This window comes from Rhineura floridana, chromosome 3 (genome assembly GCF_030035675.1).
Source record: "Rhineura floridana isolate rRhiFlo1 chromosome 3, rRhiFlo1.hap2, whole genome shotgun sequence".
Lineage (NCBI taxonomy): Eukaryota > Metazoa > Chordata > Lepidosauria > Squamata > Rhineuridae > Rhineura > Rhineura floridana.
In genome coordinates this window covers 22,137,347-22,154,517 of record NC_084482.1, presented here as the reverse complement: position 1 = coordinate 22,154,517, position 17,171 = coordinate 22,137,347, and the positions used below count along the sequence as shown (strand labels likewise).

General features: G+C 45.1%; 1 protein-coding gene across 4 annotated transcripts in view; it reads right to left on the bottom strand.

Moving 5' to 3' along the window:
* The window catches only part of GALNT6 (polypeptide N-acetylgalactosaminyltransferase 6), an 87,898-nt gene that overhangs the window by 32,960 nt on the left and 37,767 nt on the right, over positions 1-17,171 (bottom strand). For all 4 annotated transcript variants that reach the window (XM_061614939.1, XM_061614940.1, XM_061614938.1 and 1 more), the window contains 2 exons: positions 12,537-13,118; positions 2,301-2,473 (listed from right to left, as the gene is read on the bottom strand). In XM_061614939.1, the coding sequence (XP_061470923.1) occupies positions 2,301-2,473; positions 12,537-13,024 (661 nt within the window). In that variant the 5' untranslated portion in view covers positions 13,025-13,118. The remainder of the gene's footprint in view (positions 1-2,300; positions 2,474-12,536; positions 13,119-17,171) is intronic.

Genomic DNA, 17,171 nt, shown 5'->3' with positions numbered 1-17,171 from the left:
CTAAATGACAGCTTGTGGTTACTAACCTTGCCCAAGTGAGCAATTTATTCCCAGATGGAGGCTAAATATGGCTTGCTGCATCTACAGTTCATGGGAAAATCTGCCTCCAATCATTGCCCTTGGGGCAGATACAGTCAAATGCCAGGTTGAAACACAGACACAAACTAATAAACAGAACAAGGGCAACAAAAACCCCTACAACCCGCAACTATCTGAATCAAGATCAAGGGTGTACCCTAACAGCAACACATCTGGAGGGCCAAGCTCCAAAGGCTATCGTCTGGGCAATATTAGCTTCCTTAGGAATCCAGACTACTGGCTTTGCAAGGACACGGCCTCTCTGGCAAGTCCTATTTCAGTACTACCCGTAAGGGCATGGTACATATGCCACCTCTGATGGCCCCAAACCAGCAGGGAGTGTTCTTAAAGAAGAATTAAAGGAGCTGCTTAGCCACAATTGGATAAATGTTTCAAATAAGGAACTGAGGACCTGTCTACATATTATTTACACCACCCTTCCCCAACCTGGTGTCCTCCAGCTAGAGTCCAGTCCAACTCCCACAATCCCTGACCGTTGGCTATGCTGGCTGGGAGTCCCAACAACATCACAAAGCACCAGGATGGGAAAGCCCAATTGACATACACTGTGTTTACACAGCCCATATACATTGGGCTTCACCAGAATACGCAAAGGCAAAAGGTTCCTGCCCCAAGGTGCTTACCACTACAATTTAAGTTTGACTGTGGCTAGTAGAGGGGAGGGAAGAGACAAAAGGTAAGTAGGGATAAACTGGAACAAGTTGAATTAACTGTACTTAGGTTTTGTTACAGCTGGGGATCAAAGATGTTCGAGAATGAGAGAAAGCGCCTCTCCCCCCACCCCCCTTCCCCTTGTACTGTTATGTAAACTTCATGGGCACACTCTAATGGGCTATCTAGGACTGCAAGTGCTCAGGCCTCAAGAGCCCTCTTCAGGCACAGAAAAGAACAACAGAACAGTAGCCCCTCTGATTGGTGGTAAGTCTAAAGCCTCTGGATTGGTCAGACCTGGCAAAAATACGCAACACCTTCTGCCCTTGCTTTAATGAAGCTTCCAGACCAGAGGTCTGAGCATTCACGATGATACCTTCACATAACAGTTGTGCAGAGGTTCTATGATGTCACCTGTTTATTTAGCCTTTATCCCAGTATGTTCATGCGGGTATTACAGTGCCTTGCAAAAGTAACCAGACCCCTGACCAATGCTCTCATTTTACTGAATTACAAATGGTACATTGTAATTTCGTTCTGTATATTATTTTATTTTGAAACACTGAAACTCAAAATCAATTATTGTAAGGTGACATTGATTTTATATTGGGAAATGTTTGTAAGAAACATAAAAAACTGAAACATGCTGCTTGCATAAGTATTCAACCCCTGTGCTGTGGAAGCTCCTAGTTTACACAGATTAAAGAAATGTCCTTATCGAGGACACAGTTACCTTACCATTGGACTCCACCTGTGAACCATTAAAGTTGCTGTCACATTGTCAGGATAAAAACCCCACTGTTGGAGGATTATTGGTCAGGCTGGGGATCTGAAGAAAAATGATGACCAAAGAGCATTCTACAGAAGTGAGAGATACGGGATCTGATTACTTTTGCATGGCACTGTATATGACTTTACCAACCAGCGACTGCTAACCAGTACTTTGCAGAGCAATTTTCCATCCGTTTATCGGACTTTCTTACAGCTAGAAAACATAGGATAACAACCAAATTTTGTGCTAATAAATGGCCCATCTGGAAGACCCCTAAAATCAACAGACATATCAAAATGCACTTCGGGCCTCTGGCTCAAAGCTCTGGTTGTAGTAACTTAGAGCCAGCAATCTTGGGAACGTCCCCATCCCATGTCTGAATCAGTGTACTGCTTCCCATCTCCTCAATTTTACCTTGCTGGGAGAGGAGGTTTAAGCTGGGAGGCAGGAAAGTGATGGATGCCCTAGGATTTACTCGTATAATCCAAAAATACTAAATATGTAAAAAGCCAGCACCTCACAGGATAGGATTCAATGCTAGTCCTGCTCAGAGTAAGAGTCATTGAAGTTAACAGGGATGACTAACTTCAGTTCACTCATTCTAATGGGTCTACTCTGAGTAGGATTTAGTTGACTGCAACCCACTCTGTCTTCAAGGCCAAACCCCGTAAGATCGCAAGAAGAGCCTGCTGGACCAGGCCCACGGCCCATCTAGTCCAGCATCCTGTTCTCACAGTGGCCCTCAACACACATCAAGCTCCAAAGAGGCTGTACTTACCATCTGTACTGGCATCATCCACAAGAATGATTTCCTTTAGCAATATAGCCGGGGAGGAGTACAGAACGCTGTATACAGTGCGAAGCAAGGTTGACCAGGCCTCGTTATGGAAGACAATGATGACGCTGGTGGTAGGGAGGGGTGGGCAGCGCTTGAACTTTTGATCAATGCACCTATGGAAGGAACATCAAATTCACGGTGGGCATGAGAGAAAGGAAGTGCTCCTCGCCTCCCCCTCTGGCTACTAGCGTAGGGACGGGAATGTGTGGCCTTCCACCTGTTGTTGGACTACAACTCCCATCAGCCTCAGCACAGCACGGCCAATGGTCAAGACTGACAGGAGCTGTAGCCCAACAGTAATATCTGGAGTGCCACACGTTCCCCATTCCTGTACTAGAGTAAAAAAAGTTTCTGTTTAAACGAGACAGAGATTGGATCCTGTGCTGCTAAGAGCCAGGGCCAGCCCAACCATTAGGAAGAGTGAGGCAATTGCTTCAGATGGAAGACTGGGAAGGAGGGGTGGGCACCAGCAGCAGCCCCTCTGTCCGTTCCTTCTGAGCTCCCTGGCCATTCCCCTCTGCTGGAGAGATCACAGCAGTGTGTGCCACTCAGAGTCATGCACCACCTAAGCTAGGAAAATGGAAATGGACTGCCTTCAAGTCGATTCCGACTTATGGCGACCCTATGAATAGGGTTTTCACGGTAAGTGGTATTCACAGGAAGTTTACCATTGCCTCCCTCCGAGGCTGAGAGGGAGTGACTGGCCCAAGGTCACCCAGGGAGCTTCATGGCTGTGTGGGAATTCGAACCCTGGTCTCCCAGGTATTAGTCCAGCAATCTAACCACTACGCCACACTGGCTCTCCCGGCTAGAGGCACCCCTTAAGTTCTACTCCAGGTGCAGTCAATGATGCTATATCATTGCTAGCATTGAAGTAGGATTCAACTAGCAGTCCTCTCAGCTTCTGTACATAGAATGGCAGTGATGGGGAGACACACCTTGTCTTTTGCCTCAAAATGACAGCAAAGTGCCTTGGACCAGCCTTGCTGAGACCAAAAATAGTTATGGGAGTTTCCACAGGTAGAGTTTATGGTGTGGTGCTGCAGGAGTGAGAAAAGCTGCCACTGCTAAAAATCCTTCTTCTCCGTAACTTTCAAAGACGCGTGTCTCCTTGGATGCTACTCTCCTTTGCTTCCTTCCTGACCTTGCATTAGCTCAAGTACCCATTGGTTGCAGGATGATGTCATGGATCACTCCCCCAAGCAGCAGGCTGCAGCAACAGTGCTCTTACTGCGTTCCCTTCTGCTACATGCTTGTGAATTGAAAGTTGTCACACACAAAGGAAAAAAAGTAGGTGCCGGGGGGGGGATCATTTATGCTCCTGAGGTTTAGGGACAGAATGGCAAGCTCAGCTGGGAGATATTTATTTATTTAATTTTTTTATTTAATAAAAATTTGTATACTGCTTGAATGCAAAGCCGACCCAGGACAGCAATAACCTTTTACCTGCTTGTCGCTTTTATCCATGGTCAACATAATTTCAGTTTTCTGACACTTTCACAGAGCGGGGAGGAAGGCTTATCGGCTTCCCTTGGTGAATTCTGACTTTTATACTATGTTTATGTATATGGATATTGTTTATGTATTTTGCTTTGTAAATTAATTTGATATTTTTATTGTACCTTGTGTATTCCATTGTAAACAGCTTTGAGATCTTTTAGATAGTAAGCAGTCTATAAATGGAAATAATAATAATAATAATAATAATAATAATAATAATAATAATAATAATAATAATAAACTCATTTGAAATGTGGTGCTGGAGGAGAGCTTTGTGCATACCATGGACTGCAAAAAAGACAAATAATTGGGCACTAGAACAAATTAAACCAGACCTGTCACTAGAAGCCAAAATGATGAAACTGAGGTTATCATACTTTGGACACATCATGAGAAGACCTGATTCACTAGAAAAGACAATAATGCTGGGAAAAACAGAAGGGAGTAGAAAAAGAGGAAGGCCAAACAAGAGATGGATTGATTCCATAAAGGAAGCCACAGACCTGAACTTACAAGATCTGAACAGGGTAGTTCATGACAGACGCTCTTGGAGGTCGCCGATTCATAGGGTCACCATAAGTCATAATCGACTTGAAGGCACGTAACAACAACAACAATAAAGACTTCTAAGCAGTTTACAAAAAACATTAAAATTATCAATGAAACAATTAAAACAAGTAATTAAAACATATTTAAAATAGCTACTAACAAAAAAGAATTAAAAACAGATCAACATCTCTGTGTCTGGAAGGGTTTGCCTAAATAAAAAAGGAAATACAGCAAAGGCACCTGCATGATGTCAATAGGCAGGAATTTCCAAAGAGTAGGTGCTGTCAATGACAGAAGAATACAATGAGTACATGCAAATTCCTTTTGAATGGATCACGACTTGTACTGAAAAATCCACTCTTTATGCCCAACATAGCTTTTCACCATGCACGTGTCCCACCACAGGATCTTCTGTCAAGTCTGCAAGCCTATGGTCCGATTCAGATGCAATGCTAAACTGTTTATTGCAGAGATAAGACATGTGTTTGATCGTCAGCATTGTCAGTTAAAATGATTGGTTAACAAGTGATGTTAAAGACCTCTGCTTGGGACCCTGGAGAGGTGCTGCCAATCAGAGCAGTCAGTATTAGAGTTGATGGATCAAAGGGTCTGACTGAGTATGAGTATGTTCAACAACATTGATGGTGCCATATAAATAATAAATTGACAGGGGCGGGTGGAATCAGTGTATTTTAAGCACATTCCTTGTGGTTTTTTAAAAAATACCTCAAACTATAGCAATATCATCAAACAGTACCATTTACAAATACTGTAGTAATAACGGAAGATTCAGGACAGACAGAAAAAAGTCCTTCACGCAGCTATGGAATTTGCTCCCACAAGAGGCAGTGATGGCCACCAACTTGGATGGCTTTAAAAGAGGATGAGATAAATTTATGGAGGATAAGGCTAGCGATGGCTACTAGCCATGATGGCTATGCTCTGCCTTCACTTCCAAATACCAGTTGCTAGAAACGGCAGGGAGAGCTAATTTCCGCTCAGGTCCTGCTTGTGGGCTTCCTATAGGCACTTCATTGGCCACTGTGAAGGCAGAATGCTGGACTAGATGGGCCATTGGCCTGATTCAGTAGGCTTTTCTTATGTTACCACTGATTTTTTTTTTAAACGTAAAGGAATACGTGCCCTTGGCATGTATACTTAACACACAGGCCCATTTTATTGTGTATAATAATACTCATATGGCATGCAGATCCAGGGAACTGGACCCAGGGAAACATACAAGGTGTCCCTGAGGAATAAAACACACGTGTTCCAAAATGTAGGATTGGAATAATTGCCCTCCTCTCAGGCCCTTTCAAAAAGGCTCGACATCCACTGTCAAACTGGACCTCCAATTTCTTCACCTTAGCTTGAGCTCCAACAGCCACAGCCCTACAGATGGTGCTGGTCTAAGGTATTTTTGCTGGCAGAAATGGAGCCCAAATGGTGCTCCCTGCCAGCATCAACACTCTGAAGCAGGAATGGGAAATCTCCGATTCTCTGGATGTTGTTGGACTACAACTCCCATCAGCCTGACATCAAGGGAGTTGGAGTCCAACAACGTCTGGAGGGCCACAGGTTCCCCATGCCTTGCCACATCGTTCAGACACAAACTCCTACCTTCATTATGGTGCCACCTATAGCCAGTCACTTCACTATGCTGCATAGCAGGGCTGGGACAGCCAACTGCATCCCCAGGCATTTTTACCTGAAGCACGAATCCTACATGGAACACTTTTACTTGCACACAATAAGCTTTTCCATTGGCATTTCCCCCAAGACATACAAGATGAATGGTTCTTAAGGAAACATGACATAAGAGTTGGAGGATTTAAATAATTTTGTTGGAGGAATCTTCCAAAACTCACTCCCCTTCCCACTGATCTCTTTTGATTTCACTCTCTGAACTTTTCAGCAGGAAGGCAGACGGGTCCCTTACATGCCGCATACCAGTGGTGCACATCAAAAGGGGGACAGCGTTCCACATGGTGGATCAGTTTTTTCTTCTGCCTCCCCCACCCTTGAAGAGCTCAACAATAAAATGTTTCATTCATGGGATCCCTCCATCTGAGCCAATTTCCCCAGCTCTCCCGATTTATGGTTTAGGTTCTGGGAGGGCTTTGCACTTTAATTTAAATTGGTTTATGCCTCTTTGGTTGACTGAATAACATTCTTGCGCTCCCTGCCTAGGACGCAGCATTCTTCTATTGTGATATCTACACCTGCTAGGCAGAAATAATCGTTCACTGGGAAGGCGGGAGGTAAGGAGAGGGGAGAGAGAGACCGTCTGTGACCCCCCCAGCCTAGTTTTTAAGCCATTATTCAGCTTGCTTTTGTTGGTTCCCCTCTTCCCACCCACCACAAGGCCTTGACTGACTTATCTCCCCTCTATGAAAAGCAACAGTGGCCTCAGACCACAGGGAAGGCGAGGGGGGGGAGAGAAAGGAACAACGGTCACGTTTGACTCCTTCAGTGCCCCCCGAGGTACTGTAAGCCATGTCTGTTCCACTTGGCAAGCAAAGTGAAAAAAAATGAAGGGGGCAATGGAGCTCTCAGAAGTGGGAAAAACGGAACAAAACCAAGGGCGGGCAACGGATGGAATAAGAAAGTTTTTGAACTTGGGAGATGGGGAGAGAAGATTGCAATCGTAAATGTTAATTGTTTTATAAACAGGGCACCAGTGAGATATAAAAGGTGGGGAAAACGTGGAGCAGGAAGCACGGGAGGGAAGGGAAAGCAGTGTATAATTATGCTGTCATCTTTGCTGCAACGTTCATTTTTATAAATATGGATTTTATTGTTTTTAATGATGGTTTGATATTATGTGTTTGTGGTGTTTTGCAATTTTGATTCTATACACTGCATTTTACTTCATGGAAGCCACTTTGTGAGAGTGTTTAGCGTAAAAGATGATGTATAAATTTCGTGAATAAAAATGTACCATTACATATCCATTATGTTCTATATCAACTATTGTATGAAACACTGAAATAAAAAATCACTATTTTTACTTTTAATGCTAAACCAATATAGGGACTTTCCTACATTAGACAGTTGCACAGATACTAATTTAACATAATCCAAGCTTTCTGGATCCAGATGCACATTAACAAGCATTCAGCAACTTCTGTTAGATGACATTTATCAGGGCTAAGTAGGGCCCTGCTTTGCGGCACTTCGCTTCACAGCGCTTCGCTAATGCGGCGGTCTCAATTAGATGCAATTAGACTAAAGCCCCACTCATACAGCACTTGTTCCGCTTTTACGGCGGTTTTCGGGCGTGGCGCGCCATTCGGAACATGACCCGCCATTAGAGTGGGGCCCTACCGTACTGAGTTGGAGGGCCTCCAAGTGTGTGGAGGGCAGTCTGTTGAATTTGGACAGGAGACTAATATTGGAATCCTTGATAACCTTGGGCAGTTCCAGGCAACTCCAAGGCACCCTCTCTCAGCCCAACCTACTCCCAGAGATGTGACGTCTGTTGGACTTGGGAGTACAGATTCAGGCTCTGCACAGACGAAAAATCTTCTTACCTCTTATATGCCCAGTTAATCACTACGCTCTGCAGGTTGAGGGCCTCCTGCAGATACCATCTTATCAGGAGGTACATTCTGCACAACATAAGAAGTGGGCCTTTAGTGTAGTGGCACCTACCCTTTGAAACACAAAGGGTACCCTCCTTGAATATTAGGCAGGCGCCATCTCTGTTATTTTTTTGGTACCTACTGAATACCTTCCTCTTTCAACAAGCCTTTTAAGTAGAGACCTTATTCCAGTCTGCATCTGTGTTGGAATTGCTTTTTGAGATGTTTTCAAAGCTTTTTTAAAAAAAGTATGTTTCTAAAGATGTTTCATTTTAACATGTTTTTAAAGATGTTTTGCTTTAATATATTTTAACGTCTGTTTTTATGATATTTCAGAGTGTTTTTAGTGTTTTTGTTTGACGCCCTAGGCTCCTATGGAGAGAAAGGGTGGGATATAAATAAATAAATAAATAAATGTGTTGGTAACAACTGATTTGTTATTAGCAAGGTTCTATACAGCTTACTGGCAGGTGTCCTAATGCAGACATGCCACAGCAGGATTTCTCTTAGGCCAGGAGTGGCTAACATGTGGCCCTCCCAGATGTTGCTGGACTACAACTGGCCACACTGGCTGGGGCTGAGAGATTCCTGACCCCTGTCCTGAGCAAACAGAACAGCAGGAACCTAGACTGTGCTGAAGGGAAGAGAGCACAATGCAAGAGCATTATACAGGTGGACCTTTGGATAGACCACAAAAGTAGCCTAAAATTTACACGGAAGCCATTTAGAAGGAGATTTCCCTGTGACATTTCAGACCACAAGTGGCTGTTCCTGAGGAGAACTTGTTTCTTGCCAACATGACATGAGAAATATAGTAGGGTACGTATGCCAAAACACAATTTTTCATTTTTTAAAAGACAAGGAGGAGACAGGGTGCGACCATATGGCCAGCACTGATAATGCTGCTACAGAACAAGACTTTTTTTTTTAAAAAAAAGGTGGTATTCAACTAACTTGTTCCATCAGCACATGGATTTCCACTTCCACAATGAGACTTTCCCTCCTCTCTCTGTGTGTGCTCTGCATCCTTCCCAAAACTACACCGGAGGGTTGGGGGAATCCTTAGAACAGATTTGGAGGTGCATGGGGAGGAGCGGGGGATAAGTCTCATTGTCCGAGTGGAAATCGTCACTCTGACGGGATGCTTACCTAACACTATGCTGGATACCATCCAAAGTTTACTTAGCATTATACTGGATACAATCCAAACTTTACTCCCAACAGATGCTGCTCAGATGCATCACATTTTGCAATTTAATTCTGAAGATATCCAAGAGGAGGTCTATGAAGTCCTTTCTGAGGATTTTGTCTCCCTGTCCCCACTCAAGTCTGATATGGCACCCCTGACAGTATTCAACTTCAGACAACAAAAACCAACATTTCAATAAAGGTTAAGCTTCTTTCAGCTGGGGATGCCCCCCCAAGGGGCAGCGTTTTTTGCTAGAGCAGTGGTGGTATAGTAGAGCAGCAACATGGGTGGGTGGGTGGAGGGAGGGAGGAGAGCACGGCAGCTTTAGTGCTGTTTTCCCAGCAGGAGGGATGGTGTCATCTTCTGGATCTGCTAGTGGTTTAAGCTTGGGGTGGATGCGTATGGCCTGGTACACAATCCCTTTGATAAATAGGCTAGATTGTTAGCAACCAGACCAAGGTCATCCAGGTCTCCTCAGCCAAAGCCCAACTTGCTCACCATTCTATGACTGCCAGCTAATCCTCTTAAAACAGGTATAATGCCATGTACTGCTGCTCTTTATAGTGTGTGTGTGTCTGTGTGTACACATACAGATCAACATTAACTGCCTTTTTTTACTCTCCGGGGTGTGTGTATGTAGCTATGGGGGTTGTCATGATGAGGTCCTGCACTTCAAAATTTAGTACAACATGACTGAACAGCACTGCCCTGTGGTAACAATTTCATTTCCACACCAACAATACCACTTGCCCAGATGGCTTTTGAAAGGATTAGACCAGGATGGGAGGGGAGTGCTCTGTGGGCCTCCAGATTATGTTGGATTTAACTCCCGTCATCCTTGACCATTGGCCATGCTGCCTGGGGTGGATGGGAGCTGGGAGTCCAACCACATCTGGAGAGCCATAGATTCCCTACCACTGGATTGGACCTGCCTTCCATGGATTTGTCTATCAACAGCTACTAGCAGTGATAGCTAAATACAACACTCATATATGAAAGCAGCCTCTTTCTCTGTTTGAAAAGAAGCAGAGGCACTCCCTTGCCTTTACGTCCTGCTTGTTATCTCCCAAAGGCATCTGAATGCTGAATGAGATGGATCCTTGATCTTGCGAGAATGGATGTTGTCAGAACCTTTGGGGAGGGGATAACAATTCCCATTCATTTCCCTGTTAACAACAGACATGGGCTATCTTCAGACGTCACCTTCTTGCTATAGCACACAAACAAAGATACAGGGAGATGTACCAGAAAAGAGCAGGTCCCTGCTCCCTGGAACATCCCTTGGCTAGCCACAGGAAGCCAGTCTCAGAGGCTGCAGAGATACCAGCAGAGGCTATCAGACCTGTGCTCCTGTGGGAGACCGGTACATTTTGTAGCACCTGATGTGTCTTGCTCAAAAGGTTCAAAGGCATTGCAGCAGCTGTTTGCCAGGATTAGATTTACTCAGGGACAAAAGGGGATCCACACAGATCGACAGCTGACCACTACAACACAAGTACCTGCCTTATACAAGGCCAGACTACCTGCCCATCTAGCCAGGGGACTATCTACTCTGCCTGAGGCCTTGGAGAGCTGCTGCCAGTCAGAGGTCTTCCCCATCGTTCCCTCTTCAGGGGCTTACGCAGAGGTCTTCCCTGATCCTTCTACTGAGAGACACAAGGATTGAACCTGGGGCCTTCTGCATGCAAAGCAGGTGCTCTTTCACTGAGCCTCAAGCCTTTTGTTCTCAGCTACCTCTTTAGGATTGTTAGGTAACAATGCTTCAGTAATTGCAGAAGTGAAAGCCAGCAAAGTTATCCTTTGCACACAGTTCTTACAAGGCACGTGGGGCCCTCTCAGGGGCTAAACTTAGGTCCTCTATGTTTCCCAGCCTATGTTGGCCAATTTTGGTCCTCTGTATTCCACCTGTCCTTCCTTGACTTTCCTGCATCCACTCACTCATTCTGCCTTTTTGCTTCAGCCACCCTTCTTCTACTGCAGGCTTCCTCAACCTAGTGCCCTCCAGGTGACTGGAACTACTGTTCCCATCAGCCCCACGCAGCAAGTTTGGCTGGGTCTGATGGGAGTTGTAGTCCAAAACACCTGGAAGGCGCCATATTGGGGACGGCTGCTCTAGCCTATCTGACCTTTATGACCCACACTTTCTGGGAGCTCCTCACAGCCAACTTTCCAACCCTTAGCCTTCTCCACACAGACCCTCCTTCCCCAGAACCTGTGTGCAGTTTGAATTTCAGCCTAACAACCACCGTTTTCTAGAGGAGCTGAACTATCACATGCTACAGTGACCAGCTTTGTTCACGGACACCAGCTCAGCCAGTATCCTTGGAAGCGTCACTGCCACAAGCAGAATACAATACTGCTGGATGGCTTACTCCAGTGAGCATTAAAACATCTGGGCAGCAGCCAACGAGAGCATCCACTCACACGACTAACAGAATTTTCCCACAAATGGAAAAGGTTCAGAGGAGGGCAACGAGGATGATCAGGGGACTGGAAACAAAGCCCTATGAGGAGAGACTGAAAGAACAGGGCATGTGTAGCCCGGAGAAGAGAAGACTGAGGGAAGATATGATAGCACTCTTCAAGTACGTGAAAGGTTGCCACACAGAGGAGGGCCAGGATCTCTTCTCGATAGACCCAGAGTGCAGGACATGAAATAATGGGCTCAAGTTGAAGGAAGCCATCAAGAAAAACTTCCTAACTGTTACAGAGGTACGATAATGGAACCAATTACTTAGGGAGGTGTTGGGCTTCTAATACTGGAGGCCTTCAAGAGGCAGCTGGACAGTCACCTGTCAGGTATGCTTTAAGTTGGATTTCTGCATTGAGCAGGGGGTTGGACTTGATGGCCTTATAGGCCCCTTCCAGCTCTACAATTCTATCTGCACCTAAACTGGTCAAGTTTTCCACAGCACACAAGTAGATGCTATAAACTTCTCTATCTGGCCCTCGCAACTCTTCCTAAGCCACACCCCTCACCAGACTTGCTTTGCAGCCTCGAGTGTTTTTGCCTGGCGGGATTGGGTCCTTGACCTCCGACAGCACCTCTTGGTGACCTGGATGAGTGTGGGTAGAAACTACCCTATGGTACGAAGGTAAAAACGTACGCTTGTTACTCCACCCACTTTTGCCCCTGGCTCCACCCACCACCGCCATGCGGCCCTTGAGAGGCTGCCCAGAAGGGAATGTGGCTATTGGGATGAAAAAGGTTCCCCACTCCTGCTGCAGATGGCCAGCTTCCCATGGAGCTGCATGCACATTGTGGGAAGCTATCCACTCGGCAAAGCTTTGTCTCTATCCATCTACCCTCAAGCAGCATCTTCGACAGTGAGTGGAAAAGGAGGAAGGTCTTACTCTGGAGGTCTGGTGTCTGGTCCCAGTGCCCTCTGGAGAGAAATCCGGTCACTGGCATAGGCATTGAAACAGTGCTTCTCATAGCCATGCTCTTTCTCCTTTGTCTCTTCTTGGGTCCAGTGGTCCTTCTTGAAAGCTTTCCCATCAGCACCTGGGCTATTGGGGTCCTGAGGTGGACGCTCCATGAAGGGTTTCAGTTCTGCTGGCGTGTAATAGCCTGGCAGGCAGGACTTGCTGTCCTGCACAAGGGCCTCCTGTTGAACTGGAGCCCGGATTTGCAGCTTTGGCATAGAGTCGCGGATGTTGTTGACCGCTCCCATCATTATGTCAATCATCTGATCTTTCCTGTCCACAATGTTCTTCAGCCAAGGTTCCTCCCTTTGATCCCCTTTGCTCACATCTCTCTGCATGATGAAGAGGAAGATCACAAAGACAACGCCCACTAAAGCCAGCTTCAGTGGGCCATAGCGTCTTTGGAGCAGCCTCATCGTGGGCGATGTTGCAGCAGTTGCTCCTACGTCAAAGGCGCACGCTCTTTAAGGTTTCGGTTGATCTGTGGGATCTCACCATCTTCTTCCAAACCTGAGAAATGCACAAGAGCACAGATAAATATCAGGGGGATTAGAGGGATGAGTCTGTGTCCCACCCCATTCCCACTTTAGTGAGGGGGAGAAAAAGAAGAGGACATACAGCAGGGGTCACCAAGCTGTTTGGACCTGTGGGCATGTGGGTGAATGGATCACTGTCGTATAGAAAAGGTTGATAACATTCAACTCCCAGCTCCTACTGAGAGGAAGGACGGGAGACAGACAGACAGACAGACAGACAGATAAATAAATAAATAAATAAATATTCCTTGTAAACCATTTATGGGAGTTGTCCTTTGTTTCCATTTATCCATCACTGACAAGTGTGCAATAATTTTTGTTATTAGGCTGATCTCATCTCTCTATATTTCCTTCTAACATTAACATTAATGATTATTATATAATCTATTTGTAAGCAGTGTCCACATGCCGCCCAAGGATCCTACTGGGAAGAAGGGCAGGATATAAATTTAATAAATAAATAAATAATAAATTTGCAAGCAATGCTAAGCCATGAAGTCTAGTTTAGTAAGTCACATTGTGCATGAGCTGCATGCTAGTATATGTAGCCCAAACACTTCCACTGTTCCTCCCTTTGCATGGGTGAGTAAACAAACCACTATGGGGATAGCTTAGTTTTATGTCTGAACCTGGGATTGTGGTTTGTTTCATCCTAACAAGCCATAACTGTTGGCCATTCTTAAACCATAGTTTGCTATTGGCTTAGTGATCCCTCTTTATTTATTTAAGATTTTTATTTATATATTTATTTATTTAAAAAAATTCTATCCCGCCCACCCTATAATAGGGCACCCAGGGCAGCTTACAAAAATAAAATCAAACATGTACATAATAAAATTGTAAACAGTAAAACCACGACAACATTAAAATAAATTAAAATACATAAAATACTATATACATACATACATATATACACACACACACACACACACACACATACAGAGAGATTGGTACTAAAGGTAGTACAATGGTAAAATTTAACGTAAAGGTAAAGGTGTCCCCGCACTTGTAGTGCGAGTCGTTTCCGACTCTTAGGGTGACATCTTGCGACTTTTACTAAGCAGACTGTATATATGGGGTGGGATTGCCAGTTCCTTTCCCGGCCTTTCTTTACCTCCCAGCATATGCCGGGTACTCATTTTACCGACCACGGATGGATGGAAGGCTGAGTGGACCTCGACCCCTTTTACCGGAGATTCGACTTCCTCCTTCCGTAGGAATCGAACTCTGGCCATGAGCAGAGCTTTCGGCTGCGTTACCACCGCTTACCACTCTGCGCCACGGAGGATCTTAAAACTATTCCGGAGAGCCTTTGGGAGGAACTGAAGGTACAGCCTGACACTGATTTTATGCCTTCTACGCAGAAGGCATAAAATCAGTGTCAGGCTCTACCTTCAGTCCCTCCCAAAGGCTCTCCAGAACAAGATCGTTTTCAGAAGTCTCTGGAAAACCAGCAGGGAGGGAGCAGAGTCGACTTCTTGGGGTAGGGTGTTCCAAAGCTTGGGGGCCACAGCTGAAAAAGCTCTCTCCTGCGTGCCTGTCAATCTAACATCTTTCACTCCAGGCACGCAGAGAAGACCAGAGGCAGATGATCTTAAATCCCAGACAGGTACATATGGGTGTAAGCAGTCCCTCATGTACATTGGTCCAAGGCCGTTTAGGGCTTTAAAGGTCAGAATCAGCACTTTGAATTGGGCCCGGAAACAAATTGGGAGCCAGTGGAGTCGATAAAGCACAGGGGTAATATGCTCCCAGTCAACCAATCAAAAACCAATCAAAATACAACAGAAAAACAACAAAAGAATAAAAGCGGGGTGTCATGGCTGATTTGAAGCGGGAGCATCAATGCAAGAAAAGACTAATAGTGATCTCTCTTTGTTAGGGCAAAACAAATCAGGATCCTGGCTTAGGGCATTATAAGAACCTTTCCTAGTTGTGGTTTGTTTAATGATCAGGCTGTGTGCAGGAGCACACAGCTAACACATAGCATGGCTTACTAAACCAAACTCTATGGCTTCATGTTATATGCAAATGTAGCCAATGACTCAGGAGCTCACTGTTTTATTTCTTTCAGTGTTTTACAATTATTATTGCCATTTATTTTATTTCTCTTATATTTCATACTGATCTGCTAGTTTATGCTAGTTATAATTTAATACATTTTTAATAATGTTTTTAACTTTTTAAAAAGTTTTTTAAAAAATGTTTTTAACGCTGTTTTGTTTTAATGTATTTTAAGATCTGTTTTTATGATGTTTTAAAGTGTTTTTAGCGCTTTGTTCGCCGCCCTGGGCTCCTGCTGGGAGGAAGGGCGGGATACAAATAAAATAATAAAATAATAAATAATAATTTCTTTTATTCACTTATGAAATTACAATAAAATATTCCCAACTGCTATGTGTCTGATTTACAGCAGTCATAGTCTCCTTTTCTGGAGAAGGCAACCTTGCTTAAATTGAGAATTAATTAAAGCTTGGGTGGGGACAATATGCAACCCTGTTATTAATGCCTTAAGCCAATTAAGCTGCAGATGGATAACCAATGTACATATTTCCTGTAGCAAAGCCACATAAACACTGGGGGGGAGGAACTTTAAGAAGGCTCTAAAAGAATTGAGTGCTTCTGCATAACTAGATAGCAACAACATGTTCTATAGTTGTGGCTTTTCCTCATCACCACACCACATCTGCCGGGCCAGTGCAAGAGGGCGGCCAGGTTGGACCCTGGCCAAGGGTCCCTCCTTAGGGTGGGAGTGTGGCGCTCCTTTTCCATGATCCGTGACAGCATTGGGTCCTGCCACCCAAACCTGCCGTGGATTGCAGAGAGAGCTCCCAGGCACCCCCCCCCAGTATAGACAGTAAGGGCTTCAGTAAGCCCACATGCATGCCCCACCTACCTCTCCCGTAAGGATGCATGCCATGCACGCTGTGTGCACATGCTTGCTATCACCCAAGATAGAGGCAGGAGCCCCCTCCGCCATCTTGGTTGATGGCAGACATGTGTGCTGCTTATGCACTTCATTCACATGACATGAGGGGTAAGTGGGCTTATTAGCCCCGTGCCGCCTCTTAGGGGGGCATTGGGCTACGGCACTGCAGGCCTGTGGCAGGCTGGTGCCCAAGAGCCCAGTGATGCCTGGCACCAGACCTGCACATCTGCCAGACTTTACTGCTCTTGGTGTTTCCTCTTAACACTTTCATTTTCCAAGACTGCAGTCCTATGCACATTTTCTTGGGAGTAAAGTCCTGTTGAAGCTAGTAGGTCTTCTCCTGAATAACCATTCACAGCCTGATCCTATATAATCCTATAGGTCCCAGGCTATGGTCTGAAGGCACGTAAGGCCAGCTCCCTGCTGAAGGTAAGCAGGGTCAGGTCTGGTCAGTGCCTGGATGGGAGACCGCCTGGGAACCATATGTAAGCCGCCTTAGGTTTCGATCATGAAAAGAAAGGCAGGGTAGAAATGTAATAAATAAATAATAATAATAAATATAAGGATAACAGATTTAGATAGAATGAGACAGACAAGAGACAACCCAAAACATACCGGTACATCCTTCAAGTCCAGAATTGAGTGCTTTTCTTTACACTTATGGCTGCTGAAACAGCCTGATAGAAATGTTGGTGCTAAACTTACTGGAGCCACATCCTTTTACATTCTGCTCTCAAGGGTGCCTGCCAGAACCGGAGATTTACCTTAAGAACATAAGAACATAAGAAGAGCCTGCTGGATCAGGCCAGTTGCCCATCTAGTCCAGCATCCTGTTCTCACAGTGGCCAACCAGGTGCCTGGGGGAAGCCCGCAAGCAGGGCCCGAGTGCAAGAACACTCTCCCCTCCTGAGGCTTCCGGCAGCTGGTTTTCAGAAGCATGCTGCCCTGTCCTCCATGAATTTGTCTAATCTTCTTTTAAAGCTATCCAAGCTGGTGGCCATTACTCCATCTTGTGGGAGAAAATTCCATAGTTTAACTATGCGCTGAGTAAAGAAGTACTTCCTTTTGTCTGTCCTGAATCTTCCAACATTCAGCTTC